This window comes from Lepidochelys olivacea (genome assembly GCF_965140295.1).
Source record: "Lepidochelys olivacea isolate rLepOli2 genome assembly, chromosome: 18".
In the NCBI taxonomy this organism is placed as follows: Eukaryota; Metazoa; Chordata; order Testudines; family Cheloniidae; genus Lepidochelys; species Lepidochelys olivacea.
This window is the reverse complement of record NC_140428.1, coordinates 25919229-25939305: the sequence shown is the minus strand read 5'-3', so window position 1 is coordinate 25939305 and position 20077 is coordinate 25919229. Positions and strand designations below refer to the sequence as shown.

The window sequence follows — 20077 nt, the reverse complement described above, 5'->3', positions numbered from 1 at the left end:
ACAGTTAATTACTTGGTCATAATTCTGTATAATTCTGTGTAATTCTGAAGAACTTTTATCCTTGGATAAGAACTTCTGATTTATACAGAGAAACACTAGCCTCAGTCTCCATCTTTGTGTGTTCACTGCCCATGCATTATAATGTTCTACGAAGGTGAGGACTGAAGCAGACCAAAAGCTTATAAAACAAATCAGGGGCCCAAGAAACCAGGCTGAGGTTTCAGACACCTACCCTCCCTTCTCATAGGTGTCACAGTTACCCTAATAGCTTTGCATGGAATTCATCAGTTTCACAAGTCAAAACCCACCAGAGGATTGGGGTTTGTCTGAACCCCAGAATGAGTCACAAAACACCCCCCAAATCACTAACTCTTTCACCCTGTGAACAGAACATTTCATGTTCAAAGAGTTCTTGTTAGGATACGGTTACTGCCCAGTAGAGTTGAAAGATGACACCACGATGTGTAACACCATCCAGGTTCATAGGAGACTTTTAGAATCTGCCTTCAGCTGCTTAGGTCAGTCTAAATTTTCATCCATTCTTCTTCGTTTCTAGTGAATCAAAAACAGGACTTTACATTTATTTCCTCTTCTTCCTCCTCAGGCTTCATAGAGCAGCGAGATTCATTGCCCCTGTTAGAGGTTTTAGCTATGGTTGGAGATTGGCCAGTGGCTTCAGCAGATTGGAATATCACCAAAGGTAACAGTGTGTACTCAGAGAGCTCTACGTTGTCAGGTTAGGGTAATTTATCTTCCTAAAGAGGCTGATGTCATTGCATCACATCTCCACGGAGGCTTTCCTTAACGAAGTTCTGAGAGACATTCACACATCATTTAGAATGCATCCATCTGCATAAACAAGAAGGTCTTGATTTAATGCCTGCAATCAAAGATTTCAGAACCCTGTTTTATAGACACAGATCATTTTTTTGCAATAAATAATCCAGGTAAAGGGCAGATAACTTTTAAATGATAAAATATGAACAATTTTAAAACCTCAAGACAGGCACAAAATCTGAAAGTAGAAACCCCAGAGTTTTTTACAACTTTTAGATGCAAGTTTCCAAGGTGCACACACCCATGCAAAAATTGTGCTCCTATATTTTTGTATGCAACTATCATAATTAGGTCTTGAACCATCACAGGTTAACTAGGCAACAATATGGTGATTTGTAGCATAGGTGTGTAATTGCATATACTTTTTTGCATGCACATATTTGTATTTTTGACATTTAGTTACCAAAGTGGTAGTTGCTTTACAGATGCTATAGGCCATTAGAAATGAACCTCCCTTTTATTAAACAAAGAAGATCTGTCATCAGAAACATGAAAAAAGAACAGGTCTATTTAGATACCACGGTGATGGGCATGTTCAAATGCCTGGGCAGGTGGATAACTAGCGCCTGGTGTGATGTATGGATTATACACCTCAGTGTGGGAGTTTAAAAAGCACTTAGCATTAGCCAAACTCTGCTCCCATTGGAGTCAATGGGTTACATCAGTGGTTGGCTTCCCTGGAAGCAGAATTACATCAACACTGGTAGCTTTTGAAAATCCCACTCCTAATCTTCAAACTGGCAATGAAGAAATGCCCATTCCTTTTATTTCGTCTTGCCCCTACAAGACCCTCCCATCCAGGAAGTGCAAGGTGAACACCCTCCTCGTCTCTCTTGTCCTTCCTTAAAACTCATCTCTTACACAAAGCCCGCCAGCATTGACCCCCAGCTTAGAGCGACTGTCTCACTTCTATCCAGCAAAACCCAGGCCAGACACTAACATAGGGACATCAGTGCCTTGTGCATCTGAACTGTTTTGTCTGTATATCTAAACATTCTGCTTGGAGCAAGAATTGGGTTTTCCTGGGGCTGTGTGCTTTGTGCAAGGTAGAATTGTCCAGCACTTACACTAAGAAGAAGAATGATGAATAATCAGTTACAGATAGAGAAGTCCCACTGGGATCACTTTGTTCATCCACTCCCAACCAGTGCAGGATTGTTCCCTACAAAATATTCTCAAGTGCTCTGCCCAGTCTGATTTTAAATTACGTAAGCAATAGGCTTACAATATATGAAACTTAATTACCCTTGATGCACGTCAATAAACAATGCATATTTTCCTCCTATTTCCCCCAGAGCCAAATTGGAGCATTGAAGAAAAACTCTCCACACTGAACTCCAGATTTAACAAACGAGTCTTCATTGATATGTTCGTATGGAACGATGACCGGGACTCCAGCAGACATATCATTTATGTAAGAAAAATAATAGGGAACTACATCTCCATAAGTCCCAGTACTCCAGATTCACAAAGGGTCGCTATTTGCATTGCATTTAGACATGCTTTCCATAAGCACTGATTTGTACTGGTGGGCATTCCAAACATGGGCAAAATGTGCATATTAAAAAAAAAAACCTACAAATCTATTCATGGTACCCCAAACAGTATCAAACACATGTTGATGCAGATCCTATACTGATTTACACCCACTGGGCCACTGTAGAGTGACTTACCTGGCAGGGTTCAATAGATGGCTTGAAACTCTACTGCAGATATCCAATGAACATAGCTAGTCCCTACATAACTATGAATATCGTTAGTCTCATATCTTTTATTGTTACAAATGAAATCTAGCCCAGGAGTGAGCAGCATCGTCTCTGGCAGGTTACTTTATTTTGGTCTTTCAGAGGTCTCAATGGTCACTGAAAAATCTTGCCTTATAACCCAGGATAAGTATCCATCTGATACTACCCTAGAGAGTAAGAGTCAGATCTTAGTCCCATGCTTGGACCTCTGAGAACTGGAGGTAGTAGTTCTGGCTTTCATCTCACTTCCAGCTCCAAGGAATAATAGGCTAAGCTTGCTACTATAGTGGGTTTATCATGTAACAGAGTGCTATGGTCCTTCCAGTGGTCCACGCAGCTTTTCACGTTGCTCTTGAATGACCCCTTCTTGCCAGCCAGTCTCACTGCTCATCACTCACTACAGATATGTATTTGATTTCCTTCAGATTGACCAGCCCAGTTTGGGAATGCCATCCAGAGACTACTACTTTAATGGTGGCAATTACGGAAGAGTAAGTACTCCGGAACTTTGCTACTAAAAATTGCCTTTCACTAATCATGTGCAGGTGAACACGGCTTTTACAAACCACAGATAGCTGAATCTTCATGTTCTCCAACAATCGCAGTTAGACTGTGGAACTCATTGCCACAGGATGTCACTAAGGCCAAAAATTTAGCAAGACTCGAAGATGGATTGGACATATAAATCAATAACAAGACTATCCAGAGTTGCAATAGTTAATGCTAACAAAAAGAGTACTGGAAAGGAGATAAAACCTCGTGTTTCAGGGTTTAAACCAATCTCTAATTTATAGGGATAGGGATGAGACCTTTATGTGGGGCAGATTATCCCACATCTGCCTACTGCAGGGTTTCTTATACTATCCTCTAAAAACATCTGGTACCAGCCATTGTCAGAGACAGGACACTGGACTAGATGGACTGCAGGTCTGATCCAATGTGGTAATTCTTTTATTCCCATATTTCTACAATATGGGGATTTCATACAAATCCGCAAATTCATTCTGATAAACCACAACTGTAGAAGGTTTCAGATATCCACCAAGACAGACAATTCCATTCACGAAATCAGGCTTGACTTGGACAAATAGAAGGAAGATGAATGGACCAGATCCTCAGCCGATGAGAATCTGACCCTGTATGTGTTGGGTGATCCTTATTTTTTTGCTGTGAGTTCCAAAAACTACATGAACATTTGGAGGCACTATTTTGAAACTGTTTCACTTTCCTCCACTGCACAGATCAAATTTGTTCACTTTCTCCGTCTTGCTTGCTTTTCTTTGTAAAATGCCTGGCTGAGCCGCTGCAAATGTAGATGGATAGAGATAATTTGTCAATTTCAGGCCTGAAAATTCTTTAGAAGCTCTTTTTATTTTTGTAATTATTTCATGCTAACTGAGTAGATTTGCAGCCAAGCATTAAATTGAATTTCCTAATGTGAATGAAGGGGGAACCATGTAGACAATGATCAAACATTTCAGACTCAGTTGCATATTACAGGAGTAGGGGCCTGATCCAAAGCCTGTTGATATCCCTGCGTGTCTTTCCGTTGACTTCAAGATCATGCCTGTAGTGAGATATAATCCCAAGACTTTCTTCATCCAAACTACACAGCTGTGAGATTTTGATGGCAGCAGATCTGCCGGCATCCTCACCTCAGCCACCTTAACAAATTGTGATTCCTATGTCCTGTGTCCCATATTGTTCTGTCCATGGAATTCAGCATGTGCACTAGCTCAATACTCTTGAGGTACTATTTCGAGAATATGGCCAAAGTCTTCTGACATTCACAGACTCCATCGAGCATGTGTTGAAGGCAATCATCTACAGAACTTCTTAGAGATACAGTGGAACTTGCAAAACAAATCAAGTACTTCATAGTGCTGGATTTGATCTAAAAGGGAAACAAAATTGTACTGGAAGTGGCACCAGGGTGTTTTGAAAGTGGGCAGGCCGGACAGGGCCTTGTCTGTTGGAAGTGAGCTTCCCTACTGCAGGTTTCATTTGCATGTTTTGCAAATTTTTTTGAAGGGGAACGGAGAGTGAAAATGATGCATCATGCCCATGGAAGCAGAAGGCCAAGTGCAATACAGCTGTGATCCAAAAATTAACATAAAAAGACAGTATTTGAAGTGAATCAACCTCAATGGGCTCCCGTTCTTGGGAGAGGCATCTCCGTGCTACTGTATGATAATAACAATAGAAAAAAGACAAGCTACATGGACGAGAGAAGTTTGCATTGAAAAGACAAGGGCAGAGTCTGAGCTGCAATGCTTGGCTTGGGAACCAAATTTTGCCAGCGTTCAGGGTTGTTAAGATCTAGGGGCTTGGTTCAATGACTTCTTTTTATTTAGCCCCATGGTTCATTCTCGGAGCATCTGCTGATTTCCCTAGAACTCCCTCAACAAGATACACCACAGAAAATCTCTCATACTGGTGCTATTATAAACCTGAATTTCTGGATAAGATTGCCTTGATAAGTGGAGAAAATGTAGATAATTAACCTTATAAAAATTACACAGACATACAAGGTTTCCTTTCATGTGTGTTTAGGTGCGGGAAGCCTACCTGCAATTTATGATCACCATTGCCAAAATGATCAGAGAAGACAAGAATATGGCAAAAGACAACAATTTTGTCCAAAAAGAAATGGCAAAGGTTATGAAGCTTGAAACTGAGATTGCACACGTGAGTATGGGAGATTATGGGAGATTGATAGGTGAACTGAGAAAGCGTGATAGGTTGTCATGATCTGTGGAATCAGAGCTTCTCTTGAACAGGAGAAGCTGAGATTTTTGTGCTGCAACTCTGTGAGGCATAACATAAAACTCACAGCCCACAGGGAGGCAGGCAAAGATAGTTTTATAGCTCTTTTGTTAACTCAGGATTATGGGCTAAATTGAAGCAGCGTCCGTGAATTGTTCAATAGCACGATCCAGAATGGTCATGGTGGTGTTGATGATGGCCATGTTTCCTTCTGCCCCCCGCCATGCCCCCTATGCTGGGACTTGCAGCGGGGGCTTGCAAGGCAACATAAACGGTCTTTTGTAAAACCTACACAAGGGGGAATTCTCCCCTGGCCAGATCTAGGGCTCTTTCAGTGCTTTTAAAGTGCTGCAGCATCTTGAAAGGCATTTATTTTTTTAAGGTTTCAGAGTAACAGTCGTGTTAGTCTGTATTCGCAAAAAGAAAAGGAGTACTTGTGGCACCTTAGAGACTAACCAATTTATTTGAGCATGAGCTTTCGTGAGCTACAGCTCACTTCATCATTAAGATACCTACCACTACTGACAAACTTCCACATAGTTTAAGTTCCAACTCTTTCTCTGTTGTGTAACAGGGACCACAGCCTGTGTGGATCTCTGTATTGAACCTAGAGGCTTCTAATGGCTGAATAATTTACTGCAAGAACACATTTTTACGTAGGTCGAATGACTTCTTTTCAATATCACGGGATGTGGAATAACATGTCTAACCATTACTAAATATTCTAGCAGTTCAAAGCCATATTCCCAAAATAATCAAAGAAATTATATATATATATACGCATATGCTACAGTTCAATTAAGCTTTATAATTATTAGCATTTATACATGGCAAAACTTTCCAAAAGTACACAAGCAATGAAAGTTCAAAAACGTGAAAAATCTGGATTTGTTGAGTATTTAAAAAATGGTTTACGATTATAAAAAACATGTCTTTATTTTTCATGTTCTCTTTTATGGTAGGATCTCTGTTTTGCCATGTTGAATAGGACACAAAAAATTGGGGATATAGCACAGATTCTGTATCCTGTTAATATCCGGGTCATACACAGGTTGGCTAAGGTGCTTGCAACTTTTTTGTGTAGCTGAAGTTTATTTCTTACGTTTATCTAAGATGAATGCATCCCATGAAGGGAGCTGTAGCTCACGAAAGCTTATGCTCAAATAAATTGGTTAGTCTCGAAGGTGCCACAAGTCCTCCTTTCCTTTTTGCGAATACAGACTAACACGGCTGTTACTCTGAAACCTATCTAAAATGAGTTTAGTTATTCTAATCTGCTGTGTCAGCAAACAAGTGACTAGACAAGTAGAGACGAATAAATGCATTTTAGGTACAAGGCAGATAGAGGTGGACATAAAGTTCAACAGGGGCGTAGACTGGTTGTATTTCCCAAAAATCCCAACCACAGTTAGATCAGATTAGTAATCTGCCCAAAAAACAGCACTGCATGGAGTGTAAATTTTCCCTTATTTATAAATATCCTGACTTTACCTGTGTATTTGCTTAATTTTTTAAACTGAGAGCAGAAGAGAACCCACAGACTTCAGTTTGCCAGTGCTGGGATTTTCACATTGAAGTTTCATCTTGCTGCTGCAGTTTTCCATTCAGGTTCTGGAGGGATTTTCTTGGCCATCATATTACTGAAATAACACAATGGTCTCGTACTCACTACCCTGAGCTATCAACTGGGATGTTAACTGATAAACTGAAATGCAGAAAACCCAGTGTGAGACTCGAGGAGTTTCCTCTTTCTAAAAACACTGAATATATTTTAAGGAGCAATTAAGAGAGTGAGAGAGAGAGAGTGTGTGTGTGCGTGCACACGCGCGTGCAAGAGAGCATGCCCCTGCATTTGTGTGATTCCAGCTGTTGAAATTCTTGTCAGTCAGTTCTGAAGATAATATAAGAATGTCCACAGGCTACTGTTCCTGCAGAAGAAAGGCATGACGTGACCTTATTGTACAACAAAATGACCCTAAGAGAGCTCCAGGAAAAGTTTGCATTGAATGTAAGTGTTTTGATAAGACTTCTATGGCTTCCAGCTTCCCCCACTGTCTAGTCAATGGAAAAAACAGCTTTGCAGACTCTTTATACCTGCCGAACAGAAGGGATTCAAAGTGATGCCTCTTCTTAATGTAAAGCTAAGAGATTTTTAAGGCATTTTCCTTTTAAATAAAGCCACAATTGAAGCATTTGCCAGACCTTAAATCTCTGAACCATGCAGGATCATAAATACGCCAACTCCAGTCCAAAAAGAGTGGTTTAAAGTCCTTTAGTTCTATGCACAGAAAAAACAGATGTAAAACATGGTTTGTTCAGAGCTAGAATAATCATTTAGTAAAACTTTTAATGAGTCATTCATCTCTTTTAGCATGGAAGTATCCCCATCAAAATCATTGCAGAAGTCTGCAGATGCCACAAACAATTGTGACCACAAGTTGTCCCAAGAATAAGTTCGAGTTTCCTTTCTCCCAGCTATGTTTAAACTTTCAGTGGCACAAAGAGGTCAAATTACTGAGTGACTTCTTCACTTTGTATAGAAGAATGTCTACAGCTCACAAGCCCCCAACTAAACAATTACTAATCCTGTCTGCATTTTGACTTGCAATGCCTTGACACGACAAAAGTGGTGGGAAATCCTTAACTAAATATCCATCCTTCCATGGGTTTAATATTATTTTAAGTAGGTTTTAGCACAGATATGCAAGTGATATATGTATCTATTGATGAATAGCATAGTAGCAACTCTAGCTAAGGTAGTGGGAAAAATAATGTCTCTTCTTTCACCATCACTACTCGACTGAATTTGATGGGAATCCAAAACACTATCAAATTTCAGGTTAGCATTTCCCCAAAGGGCAGGGTCTCCTCCCATCTGTGATATATATATTTCTACAAACAGAGGGCAGGGTGGGACTAAAATGATAGACTTTAGCACCATGTAAAAAAATCTTACACCCCATTTTAATTGGGAACTGTGTGGGAAAATATAACCAGGAGGAGGACTTGGCAAGCTGTTTTGCGGCAGTAGCAAAACAGAAAGTAAATGAAGTCTAGTTGCTCCCCAGCTGTTGTGCAGGCCAAAGTGGGTCTGGAAGGGTAAATAAAGTAGGATGTCGATGTATATTGGATGTTGTATGTCTTTACAGTTTGTTTTTTTCTTCATGGCATTCAATATGGTACCATAATCACAGGCTTTATGGGCTCCGTGTGGTGGCAAATTCAGTATCTGTCAAAAAAAATTCCAACCAAAGACTTTGTCTAGCTGAAGGTAGGAAAGGTTTGTGTGTAACAAGCTTCAAAATGCAGACTCTGTCCTTCAAAAACACAGGGTTTTTTATTAGCTCAGTCATTACAGACATACAGCTCACACTTGTAGCACAGAGCAGAGACTCAGGGGTCTGTGCAAAAAAAAAGGGAGGGGGCTCCAAAAACAACCTGTCCCCCTCCATACAACAGCAACCTCAGCCAGTAAGGGCAGGGAGTGCCTGAAAATTACTGCCTCTGGGGAATGCAGGGGAGAATTATCCAAAAAGTTTGCCCCCTTTTGTGCCACGGTGCAGTTTGTTAGCTGTATACCTTACACACCCCTGGCAACATTAAATGTCGTCCTGACATTTTGAGCACCACAGGTAAGTCTTGCTTGATTGCAAAGCTTTTATTTGGTTCCAACATGAACACATCCTTTACTACTTAGGGACTGAGACTTTTGGGGTCATCCATTTGATTTGCATCACAAACTTATCTTGTAATGACTGAGAAACTCCTATGCCCAAATCAAGCGCATACAGGACAAAAATATCAGCATCAATATTAGATGTTCAGATTGGTATCAGATATTGAAACTAAAGTCAGCCAAGTCAGCTACCCATCGCTGTCCAGTGGCATTCAATCTGGCTGATGTCAGTACATATGTCAATGGGTTATTATCTGTGTAAACAGTGAAGGATGGTGCCTAATATAAATTGCCCATTTTGGAGCCAGGAACTCCACTTTCCCAGAGTGTAAATTGTATCTTTTTTTCTACAGGAGAAAGGGTCCTAGAGCCATAACGACCACCGTAACTTGCCCTCCTGTTGCTGATACAACACAGCTCCCAAAATCTATCAGAAGGTGCCTCTGTCTGTAACATGAATGGCAGGGCTATTACTGGGACTTTGTGGCCTTTAGAAACTGTGCCAACGCATTCATGTTTTTTCTACTGAACATGGGGAAAAGCCATTCACAAATGACTCTGGAAGGCTGGCGACCTGTGTCATCTGGCCCCTTTGTCCAATGACAGAACTCGCCACCTTACGAGTTGTGACCAGCAGGACACTGTCGGTACTTTCCCACCGTCTAGCAGCTGAAAGTGTATTTCAACCCACCCACCCCATAGGAAACAGGGGTGACATAAGAAGCTGTGAGCCTCAGGCTTTCATCTTTTTCCGGAAACTCCATGAGTTCACTTCCAGGGTCACTGAGAAGATTTGCCTTCACCCACTGGTGTGGCACTATGCATGCCCGTGTCCCACAAAGCTGCTACTTTAACCCCATTCAGAATACACCAACCCTACCTTTTCCCCCACTGTTAGTGAGCTTAGCTTTGCTGCTTTGGCATCAGTGAACAACTACCTGCTCTCCTTTCAATATTACAATTATACTCACAGTTACCATTCCTCTGTTCAAGTTTATCTATACCAGTCTTTACCATGCCTATGTCTACAAGTCCCCTGGCTTTCCCATTTCCCTGTTTATTTTTGATGGCTGTCTCTCTGTGGGACCTTTGATGCTGGTCGGTCACACAAGGCCCTTTGGAGTGACAGGGATTATAGTTTCCCCTCTGGCCCACTATTTTGGGGCCTCCTGCTGAGATGACGTCCATCCAGACTTGCAGTGCTCTTCACCCCCACCCTGAACACAACGGTTGCAGGTACTGCCTTTGTCCTCTATCTGGAAGTGCGGATGGCCTCGCCCCCACAGAGCTCTCTATTGGGTGGATCGGAGTGGCCTGCTTCCATCATGATGGGGTGCCCTCAGTACCGCTTTGATAGCGCCGATCTCCACTGTAGACCTGTCTTCAATGCTCCAGCCTCATCCCATCTGGTTGGTGCCACAAACGGATTTTTTTTTTTTAAACTGGTGCTGCTTCCTTGTCCGTCTCTGACTCACCAACAACAGAGGCCTCTCGCATGACATTAAGTTCTGGCACTTTTCCTCGTGCCTGTCTTGCACTGCATGCCGTTGATCTCTTTCCTAGCCGGTTACAATGTTCAATGGCTCCAACAACACTTCCTTTGTGACTGAATTATCTTGGAGGTAGGCAGATTTTCCTATTCTGCAGACGGAACGGAGGAGCATATTTTGCAACCGGAGCAGGAGGAAAGATCCCAGCTCTAGCAGGGCAGGTTGGATCCACACTTCAAGAAGCAAAGGGATCAGATGCATGCTTAGGGCATATTTAAAAAATCTGTATCTATATATAAGGCAATAAAATATGACTGGCTCTTGCTTTTGGTTCCAACGATACCTAAGAGACTTTATGTCTTCTACAGCCAGGGTGAGTAGGCGCTATTTACAAATATTACCACACAAGTTACAGTAGGACCCTTAGTGTTGATGGACAAGTAAGGCGACAGTTCTATAGGCAGTTCTCTATTGAATATGCCCTGCTGCTAGCCCCAGAGCATCCAGTCCCAGATAGCTCAGTGAGAGGAGACAGAATTTCATTGTAATAGGTATAAAGAAAAGCTTGGAATCGGTGTGTCTGCCTCTCTCTGCCCTCACAGGAGTTTAACTGGACTCTCTTCATCCAAGGCATCATGTCTTCAGTAAACGTTCAGATCCACCTGGATGAGGAAGTAGTTGTGTACGGCGCACCCTACCTGCAGGAGCTCAAAGCGATTATCTCCAACTACTCAGCAAGGTAAAGGTCCTGGGAAAGAACTGGAGCTAAGGTAGAAGAGATGGGGTGCCATTAGGCGCCAAATGGGCCAAAGTGGGAATAAGGAGGGTTTTTTTTCTGGCTATGCCACAGACTCCCTGGTGAAATTATGTCACATTTCTGGGTACTCCATGCTATAAATTAGGGATAACAACCTTACAGGGGTGGTGGAAGGCAACATTCATTGAAGTGTGGGAGGGTCTCAGCCTCTAATTGTCATAGAAAAGAAACAAGAGGGTGTGGTTTAGCTCATGTTACATTCTAAAAGGAGAAATAGGTGGAAATTAGAAACTTAGTCCCCAAAGAGAACTAGGGAATGGGGCTGTGTGGAGTGATACTGATGGTCTGGCTCCTCTGTGCATGTTATGTGCTCTGGATGCTACTGCAGTTAGTCAGCTGTGCTAAATAAAAGCAGACCCCATGGTCCCCATAGGTGTTGCAAGAAACTTGGCAGCCATTGCTAGCCCTGTCCTCTGCATTCAGACTAAAGCTTGCCCTTTGGCTATCTGCATTAGAGTGACCCATTGCATGACATTAAACTCCGCTTTGCTTTCTACCCACAGCACCATCCAGAACTACCTAGTCTGGCGACTGGTGGTTGACAGGGTCAGCAGCTTGAGTCGGCGTTTCAAGGACGCCCGGGCCAACTACCGAAAGGTAACCCCCTCCCCTCCCAAAGAATCCATTCAGCTGTGACATCATTCTGCATTAGTGGCCTTGAACCCGTCAGCATCAGGACATCATGATCCTAGACAAAGGGCAGCCAGTCCATATCTGCACAATGAACTTTAACCAAATCAACATTCTAACCTCTGCTTTGAGTGAAATGTTGGCTCAGTGTGTGAAGTTTAAACTCAGATCCAAACACCCCCAGAGTCTGGAGATGTTAATATCTGGAGTTCAGGGGCAGGCCCATCCCTAGTGTTGTCATCTAGGTCTGTTCTTTTCTGAGTTAAGGTTGCAGCTGGATGCCTAGACATGAAAAGTGAAAAGCGAAGCTGAATGAACAATTAAGATGTTTCAGTTTCTTTCAGCCCCACTGGGAAATGGGTCCTGCATCTCCTTGGACCTACATGTGGGGATGGGCCAACATACAAATCCCATCACGTCACTAGGAATAAGAGAACCAGGTCAGATAAACTAAACACCAACTTTAGTATTAGACTCAAGATGGGAACTGAAATGAGCCTTTTATGGACATTCAAAATACCATGGGAAACTCTGGGTCAATCTGAACTCCATAGGCTCAGAGCTTCCAGATAGACCTTTCTTGGATACATATCCTCCAACCCATTTGACATTAGCCCATCACTAGTGACAACTCTTCCAACAGACCATTTGTTTGAACCACGATTGCGGGAGGGCAGGAACTCTCCCTAATATGCCTTCACCTCCTGTGTATTGTGAAGCCTAGGGGTTCTCAACCTTTTACTTTCTGAGATCCCCCCAGCATGTATAAAAACTCCACAGCCCACCTGTGCCACAACAATGGGCATTTCTGCATATGAAAGCCAGGTCTGGGGTTAGGAGGTAGCACATGCCACAAGGAGCCCTGTGAAGCTAAGTTGCGTAGGTTTTGGCTTCAGCTCCAGGCTTTAGCCCCACATGGCGGACGGTGGCTTTTCTGCCCTGGGCCCCAGCAAGTTTAATGCAAACCCTTCTTGGCCAAGCCCCTAAAACCTGCTCATGGTCCTGGACCCCTGGTTGAGAACTGCTGGTAAAGCCAACACATGGATGAACAGGGGTGGGTATCATGCTTAGCTACCAAGGTGAGGGGCACAACAGAAATTCCTTAGGGAGACAGATAGATGGAGAGACAGATAAGCCACGAAAGGCCAGCGTGGTGGGACAGAAATTGAATTGTACCCATACCACCTCCTAATAGTATCCTGTGCACAGCGGATCAATGGAAGGAAGACCAGAGCTTCCAAAGAAATAAAGCTAACGTGTGAAGGGACAGAAGCTGAACCTCTCTCTTTGGGCTGGGCCTCTCTCTTTGATTAGCCCTCTTGCCCTTTAACAACTTGAAGTGGGGCTGAGGGGAAGGTACACAGGCAGAATTGATTCCCCAGCATTTTTCTTCCAGGCGCTTTATGGGACAACACTGGAAGAGGCCCGTTGGCGGGAATGCGTGAGTTACGTCAACAACAACATGGAGAACGTGGTGGGAGCTCTGTATGTCAGGGAGACATTTGCTGGTGAGAGCAAGAAGATGGTATGTAGTTTACCTTTCATGCTATCATAAGCCCACAATTCCCATGGATCCCCTCATCCCCCGCCTCCACTCCCATCCCAAACCTATGGCCTAATATCTGTTAAATATGTACATAATGCAGAGCTTTTACATAACTCAGGGGCGACAGACAGGATTGGAGTTTCATTGTTCCTGAGGCAGAAGTTATGGGGCTCTCTCTTCTGAGAGGGATTTCACCTTGTGCAGATAGTCAGCCACTTCCTGACAGAATACCAGCAGGCCCCAGATCCTCTCTTTGTTTTGTTGGGAAATACTGAAGACGGTCCCCCAGCCGGCCAGTGCTAAAGCTGAGAACAGTCCTGAGTGCCAGTGTTCCGGACTAGTACATTATCCACTAGGCCAGACTGCTCAGATGGGTCAAGCTATGTGATTTGTGATCTTCCACATGCTTTGCCTCCCAATCGTATCCCAGTATGGTTAGCTGCTGAGCATGATGCCTATCTCTTGCCTGCCTTTCAGTTCCTCCAGTTTATGTCTCCCACAGTCCAGCCAAATCAGGAGACACACATAACCGAGTCTTGGGAACTATGCTAATCAGCCAGAAGGTAGCAGACACAGGGAACTCATGTATATTTAAATGTAGAGCACTATGTGCTATCACAAAGCATTTGAGGAGATTATTCTTCATTAGGAGCCTGCTATCTCTCTAGAAGAAAAAATAGCATGTCAATGGTGAATTTCTTACTTGTCTCTATTTTAGGTCCGAGACTTAATAGGCAAAATCCGGGAAGCATTCATTGAGACACTCGATGAATTACAGTGGATGGACAAAACGTCAAAAGAGAAAGCTCGTGAGAAGGTCAGAAATAACAAAAAACCTCAATATCCTGTGTGGGAATATCAGGAGATTGTGTCAAATTTTGCAAGACTTATTTTTCATCCCTTAAAAAAAGGGAGAGAGAGAGAGAAATAAAAATCCACTTTCACAGTCACCCATAATTTTCTCCCGGATATTGCCTTTGACCCTTTATTTATTTAGCTTTCAACATTTTTTATTTCCCAACTATAGTAGAATCTAATGTAATATATCACATCAAAGTGGTAAGCCAAAGAAACCCAGACAAACTACGAGTTACCTAAAAGAGCCAAACTGGTAAAACCAATTCAAAAGAAATATATTAGTAATAAACTTCCAAAAGATTAGGCCAAGTTTCCTTAAATTCTCCTCGTGTATGAATCCAATGAAGAGCACCCTTTTTGACGCTAGCCAGTCCATCCGGCCAATGCGTTGTTCCACGATATGAAGGTATTCAGATGTTTCCCAAATGGAAACTTTTGCCTATTAAAAAAATTCTTGCTTCTCAGTAATGTTGCCTCCTTTCAAAAAGTATTTGGGTCACTCTAATTCTCATTGCAAAAGGCTGTGCTTCTTCAGCAATGGGGCGTTTGAGGAATTTCACTGCAGAGTCCCACGTCCGGTGCTCTCTCTGAGGGAGTCAGATGCTGCCATATGTTCATATGGAATGAGGAAGCAGAAGGAACCCTGTGCTAATTTCATATCTTGTTGGACTATTGACTTCGGTGGTATTGCATGAATTGGATCTGGAGCCAATTGCTGTTGAAGTCAATGAGAATCATCCATGGGCGTTGAATCAAGGTTTTTAGGGCCCTTCAGTGGAACCTGGATCCAGGCCACAAATGAGGATAGAATGTGTCCCATGGAGATTCAACGTTAAAATGATGAGTGAATCCCACTCCAGTCCCCACTGACATCACTTTCCTCTGAATTCAGGAAGCCCTATATAAGTGCACCAAATGCTTGTACCCAAGGCCATCACCCCTGAACCACTCTTGCACACATTCTCAATATTTACATCAAATACACTCTTTGTTGACTCATCATATGAATATTGACTAGGCTGAATTCACCCAGGGTGTAACTCCACTGAAACTAATGGACCAACACCAGCAATGAATTTGATCCATTGTCTGCAGCGATCCAGATTTTTTTTGACTATTGTGAGATCATTGTGGGCTTTCTTTTCTTGTAGGCAATGGCAATTAAGGAACAAATTGGCTACCCAGACTACATTTTGGAAGATCAGAATGAAAAGCTGGATCAGGAATATGCAAATGTAAGTATGCGACATGTACCTGAACAGGGTTAATACAAAAGCGTTAACATATTGCATTGCTATTTACAATGTTAAATGCCCAAGGCCCCATTGTGCTAGATTCTGTATAACACATTCAAAGACCCAGTCCTTGCCCCCAAACACCTCCCTATTTAAGAAAGAACTGGCCATCTGTTTCTATATGATGCATAACTACAGGACAAATATTTCATAGCAACATCCTATGTTAAAGGTGATTAAAGGAAATTCTCCATTAAAAGAAACTTGATAATATGCTGGGATTTGTATTTGTTCAGTTAAACTTCAGTGAGCACAAGTATTTTGAAAACAGCCTGGAAAACCTGAGGGCTGGAGCCCAGAAGAGCTTGAAAAAACTTCGAGAGAGAGTTGACCAAGACACGTGAGTGTCCAGACTGCATGGCTGTATAAGCACCCTAAATCCTGGCATAATGGTTCGGGACCACCCTGGCGCTACAGTGGTGGTGCTGCCCTTCTCCACTCATTTCAGATCATTAAGAATACTTTTGTTTGTGGTTGTCTAAGAACGGGGCATCTGTGAGAATTGAACAAATAGCTCTTTGTCTGCCCCTACTGGTAATGTACGTAAGAGTGGCTACATGGGGTCATTCAGACCTTTTGGAATCTCAGTTTAATCCTTCACAGAACCACTTTACACACTATTATATTACCAGGGACTGACTTATCACAAACACTGTGACTGATCTTCCTGGCAGGGGAGCAGTGAGGAGGGGCCAGGTTGCATCTTGGAAAATGAATAACTGAAAGGAGATAAATAACGTGGCTTAAAATAGCCTTTCAAACTCCAGTTCCCAACCCATCTGGGCTTTGTAAATGTTTAGATCTGGATCCAGAACTGAACTTTTAAGCTCAAACCCATCTTTAATTAAGATAATTTATTGCTATGGGGGATGAAGCAATTAAATATCAGCATTTTCACCCCGACTATTAGAAATATGAATGTAATAGGCTGAGAATGTAATTTTTATGAAATCAGTGTCATGGCTACAGGGCTAGCTGCACCTCTAAGCCCTTCTCTGGCCTCTCTGAGTCCACCCCGTCAAGTGTCAGGCCTCAGGCCTTTACCTCTCTGAGGTGGAGTCCAACAATTCCCCCCTTCTTGCACTGGGTCCCGAGCTCAAGCATTCCAGTGTATTGACTGCTTCCCCTGCAAGACCACTGGGTTCGTGTACCTGCAATTCTCTCCTTTGAGAGCTTAGAACCAGCTGTGAATACAGGGGCCCAAAACAACCTTCCTTAAAACAGGTGCATTGTTTATTTGATGACAAGAACAAAGCATAACATAAGAGAAAAGGATTTTAAAACAGTAAAAGGCCCACACACGTGTAGCTAGAGTCTAACCATCCTCTTCTTGGGGACCCTAGTAGGTCTAACTTCCCCCTTGGTCCCCCAGCTCTCCCTCCTTGTCCTTGAGGGCCTGTCTAGGAATCCAGCCCACAGTCTTTGTTCTGTCAGCTCCTGGCTGCCCAAAACCAGTCTGGTGAGGGCCGCAGTGGGACAGAGCCAGAGCGTCCAAGGGAATGGCCCAGGCATTATTTCCCAAGCATTTGCTGGGAAGGGTATATCTGGTTCCTCCTCGCCCCTGCTTTGGGTGTGCATTTCCTTACCATCCTGCTATTCAATACGTGCATTGAGTAAACCGCCCTCACAACTATTAGACACACAGAAAACATACAGCATTCATAAACTGTTACAGGCAGCTCCAAATCCATTACAGGTGGCAAGGCAAGCTGCTGTTGAGTAAGGAGCGTCATCCCGTAACATTAGCCTTCAGCATGAGTGGTTTTGCTGGTTACGGGCAGCAGCAAAAAAGCCAACAACTGATTGGTTGTTTGCGTGCTAGTAGGCCTCCATGCTGCAGGAGGATGTTCCCAGGACAGATAGAAGCAACTCCAAAATGCATTTGATTAACACCTCTATTTATATAACACAAAATATGCTAGGTTTCAGAGTAACAGCCGTGTTAGTCTGTATTCGCAAAAAGAAAAGGAGGACTTGTGGCACCTTAGAGACTAACCATTTTATTAGAGCATAAGCTTTCGTGAGCTACAGCTCACTTCCTCACGAAAGCTTATGCTCTAATAAATTGGTTAGTCTCTAAGGTGCCACAAGTACTCCTTTTCTTTTTACAAAATATGCTGTTAAAGATTTGGTCTAGGATCTTGCTTCTATTGAAGCCAGTGGAAATTTGGCTGTAAACTTCCAAGGAAGCAGGCTCAAGCCTAAAATCATGATCTTTTCATAAACAATGATTTTAAGGACTTTGTGTTAGAATAGTGCAGCCAAAAGCCATTCGGTTCAGATTAAGATGTGGAATAAAGTGCCCTGATGTCAGTGCCTTGCACTGCAGCCATTTTCTTTTCAACTAATATGCAGAATATACCTACTAAAACCTGTGTTGGTTACAGTATCTATCACTCATAGGTTGGTATTTTGGGAAATGGGCTGTATTAAGCAATGGAAAAGTCATATCATTTGATCAAAAGCCCATTGGACTTGAAGGGAGCTTTTTTTCACTGACTTAATGAGCTTTGGTTCAGGCCTTCTTTGTGTGGTAATTTGGTAGTGTGTGGAGTTATGGCTTTCATTTTTCGTGTATGATTTGTAGACTTCCAGTGAAGTCCCCTTGCAGGCTTGGAAGATTTTCCCAATAAGCCATAAAACCATTTATCAGTTTAGATTGTTAACAGTTCATTGTTTAAAGACCCTAACAGTTCATTGTTTAAAGACCCAAATTGAAGAAGATTTTATAACTAATATCTTATTCAGCATCGTATCAACTACTTATCACAGTCAGACGGAATGCCTATGTTCACATCCTGGAAGTGTTCCTTTGTAGAGTAAAAGGGAAGGTTTGTTATTCCAAGTCTCCTGGCTAGTCATGACTTAGTGAGGTCTCTCTGGGAGATGCTATGAAACCATATTGTGATGTAGCCATTCATTATATAGACTGAGGAGGGACTGGGAGCTATTCCAAAATCACTCTAAAATACTTCAAACAGGAATTACTTATCAAAATTAGTACTCACTATGAAAAATGGGTTTCATAATATAGATGGTAGTACATACCTGGTTCTACATTTGTAATGACTTACTCTCTATTCTAATTAAACATTTTCAATAGACAAACTTTGTCCCAGTTTTCAGTGTAGGTAAATGCATTCTGCTGCCCTAAACTTCCCCTCTGCATTTTTATTTAGATGTTGTATTCTTCATTTCCTGTCTTAAACTGTTAAATTGCAGTATTATGAACTGTTAAACAACTACCACATTCCACCCCAGAGGTGGCTGCTTAGCAATAGCGAGCAAAATGACACCTGGGATCCTTTAGGCTGAACGTTGTCATATAAACAAAAGAGCATTATCATTTTCCAGTTTGAGTGTCTTTGCTGAACCATTCCCAATTGCTTTCTTCTCTTCCACCCCTCCTATTTTATATGCAACCAGTGCTTTCTGAAGGAGATTAACTCAATAAAGAGAATGCTTATAAAAATGACTATATCTTTACGTATTATTCTTTCTAGATGGATCATTGGTGCTGCCGTGGTCAACGCATTCTATTCCCCCAACCAAAATCAGATAGGTAAGTTTCAAACCATTTTGACTGATCAGAATAATGTGTGGGTGCGCGAAGCAGGGCATGTTAGGGGTGCCAGGTGGTTGCCCATATGCTGCCCAGACTGAACATTTGTAGCACCCCTAGTGCGAGGTGGATGGGCTGTTCTGCTCGAGCCTTTGTTTTGCTGATGAATATTCAACTCACTTCAACTTGGCAGAGTTGTTTACATTCCTTCATTGAAATAGCCTTGTGTTTGACAACCGAGAAAGGAACAGCCACCAAGCGAGTGCCAACTTCAGGGAGAAGTGAGCACTCACCATGTATTTGAGGCTGTTTAATGTCTCCGCATGCCTGGGAAACTTAAGCGATGCTCCCAGCTTTGCTGTTTGTGCAGATGGCACTGAAATTATTTTTATGGGAGACACACAAGACGGAACAAACTTGCCTCAGCTCATGAGACGTCAGACTCGTGAGGGCTTCCAGATCTGTAAAAGCTGTGACTAAAACATCCTTCATTGGATTGGGCCCATATGAGATGCTAAGAAGTACCAGCTCCTCCTGCAAATACTCTTGCTTCCCCCCTTCCACACACTCCCTGGCCAATAAAACCAAGGCTCATTGTATCTAGGGTCCAGAGCAAATGTACCTACTGAGTTCTGGTTTGATTTTTCACAGTGTTAAAATTTCTGCTCCTGTCTTAGTGGGAACTGGTTGCCTTTCTTCTCCTAGTGAATGGTCTGGGTACACAATGATCCTTCTTTACAGACAAAGGGCTTTGCATCTCCCTACACACATTTTTGCTATGTGTTTTTTTTACCACATTTTTCACTTATTAGAAGGCATCGTATTAGAATGACCCATTCTAGAATGACCCATTAG

General features: G+C 42.5%; 1 protein-coding gene across 5 annotated transcripts in view; it reads left to right on the top strand.

Moving 5' to 3' along the window:
* Positions 1-20077, top strand: part of MMEL1 (membrane metalloendopeptidase like 1) — a 60658-nt gene that overhangs the window by 30790 nt on the left and 9791 nt on the right. For all 5 annotated transcript variants that reach the window (XM_084651664.1, XM_084651663.1, XM_084651662.1 and 2 more), the window contains 12 exons: positions 605-700; positions 2133-2251; positions 3008-3073; positions 5136-5270; positions 7267-7356; positions 11117-11253; positions 11835-11928; positions 13358-13486; positions 14226-14324; positions 15517-15600; positions 15897-16000; positions 19164-19222. In XM_084651664.1, the coding sequence (XP_084507790.1) occupies positions 605-700; positions 2133-2251; positions 3008-3073; positions 5136-5270; positions 7267-7356; positions 11117-11253; positions 11835-11928; positions 13358-13486; positions 14226-14324; positions 15517-15600; positions 15897-16000; positions 19164-19222 (1212 nt within the window). The remainder of the gene's footprint in view (positions 1-604; positions 701-2132; positions 2252-3007; positions 3074-5135; positions 5271-7266; positions 7357-11116; positions 11254-11834; positions 11929-13357; positions 13487-14225; positions 14325-15516; positions 15601-15896; positions 16001-19163; positions 19223-20077) is intronic.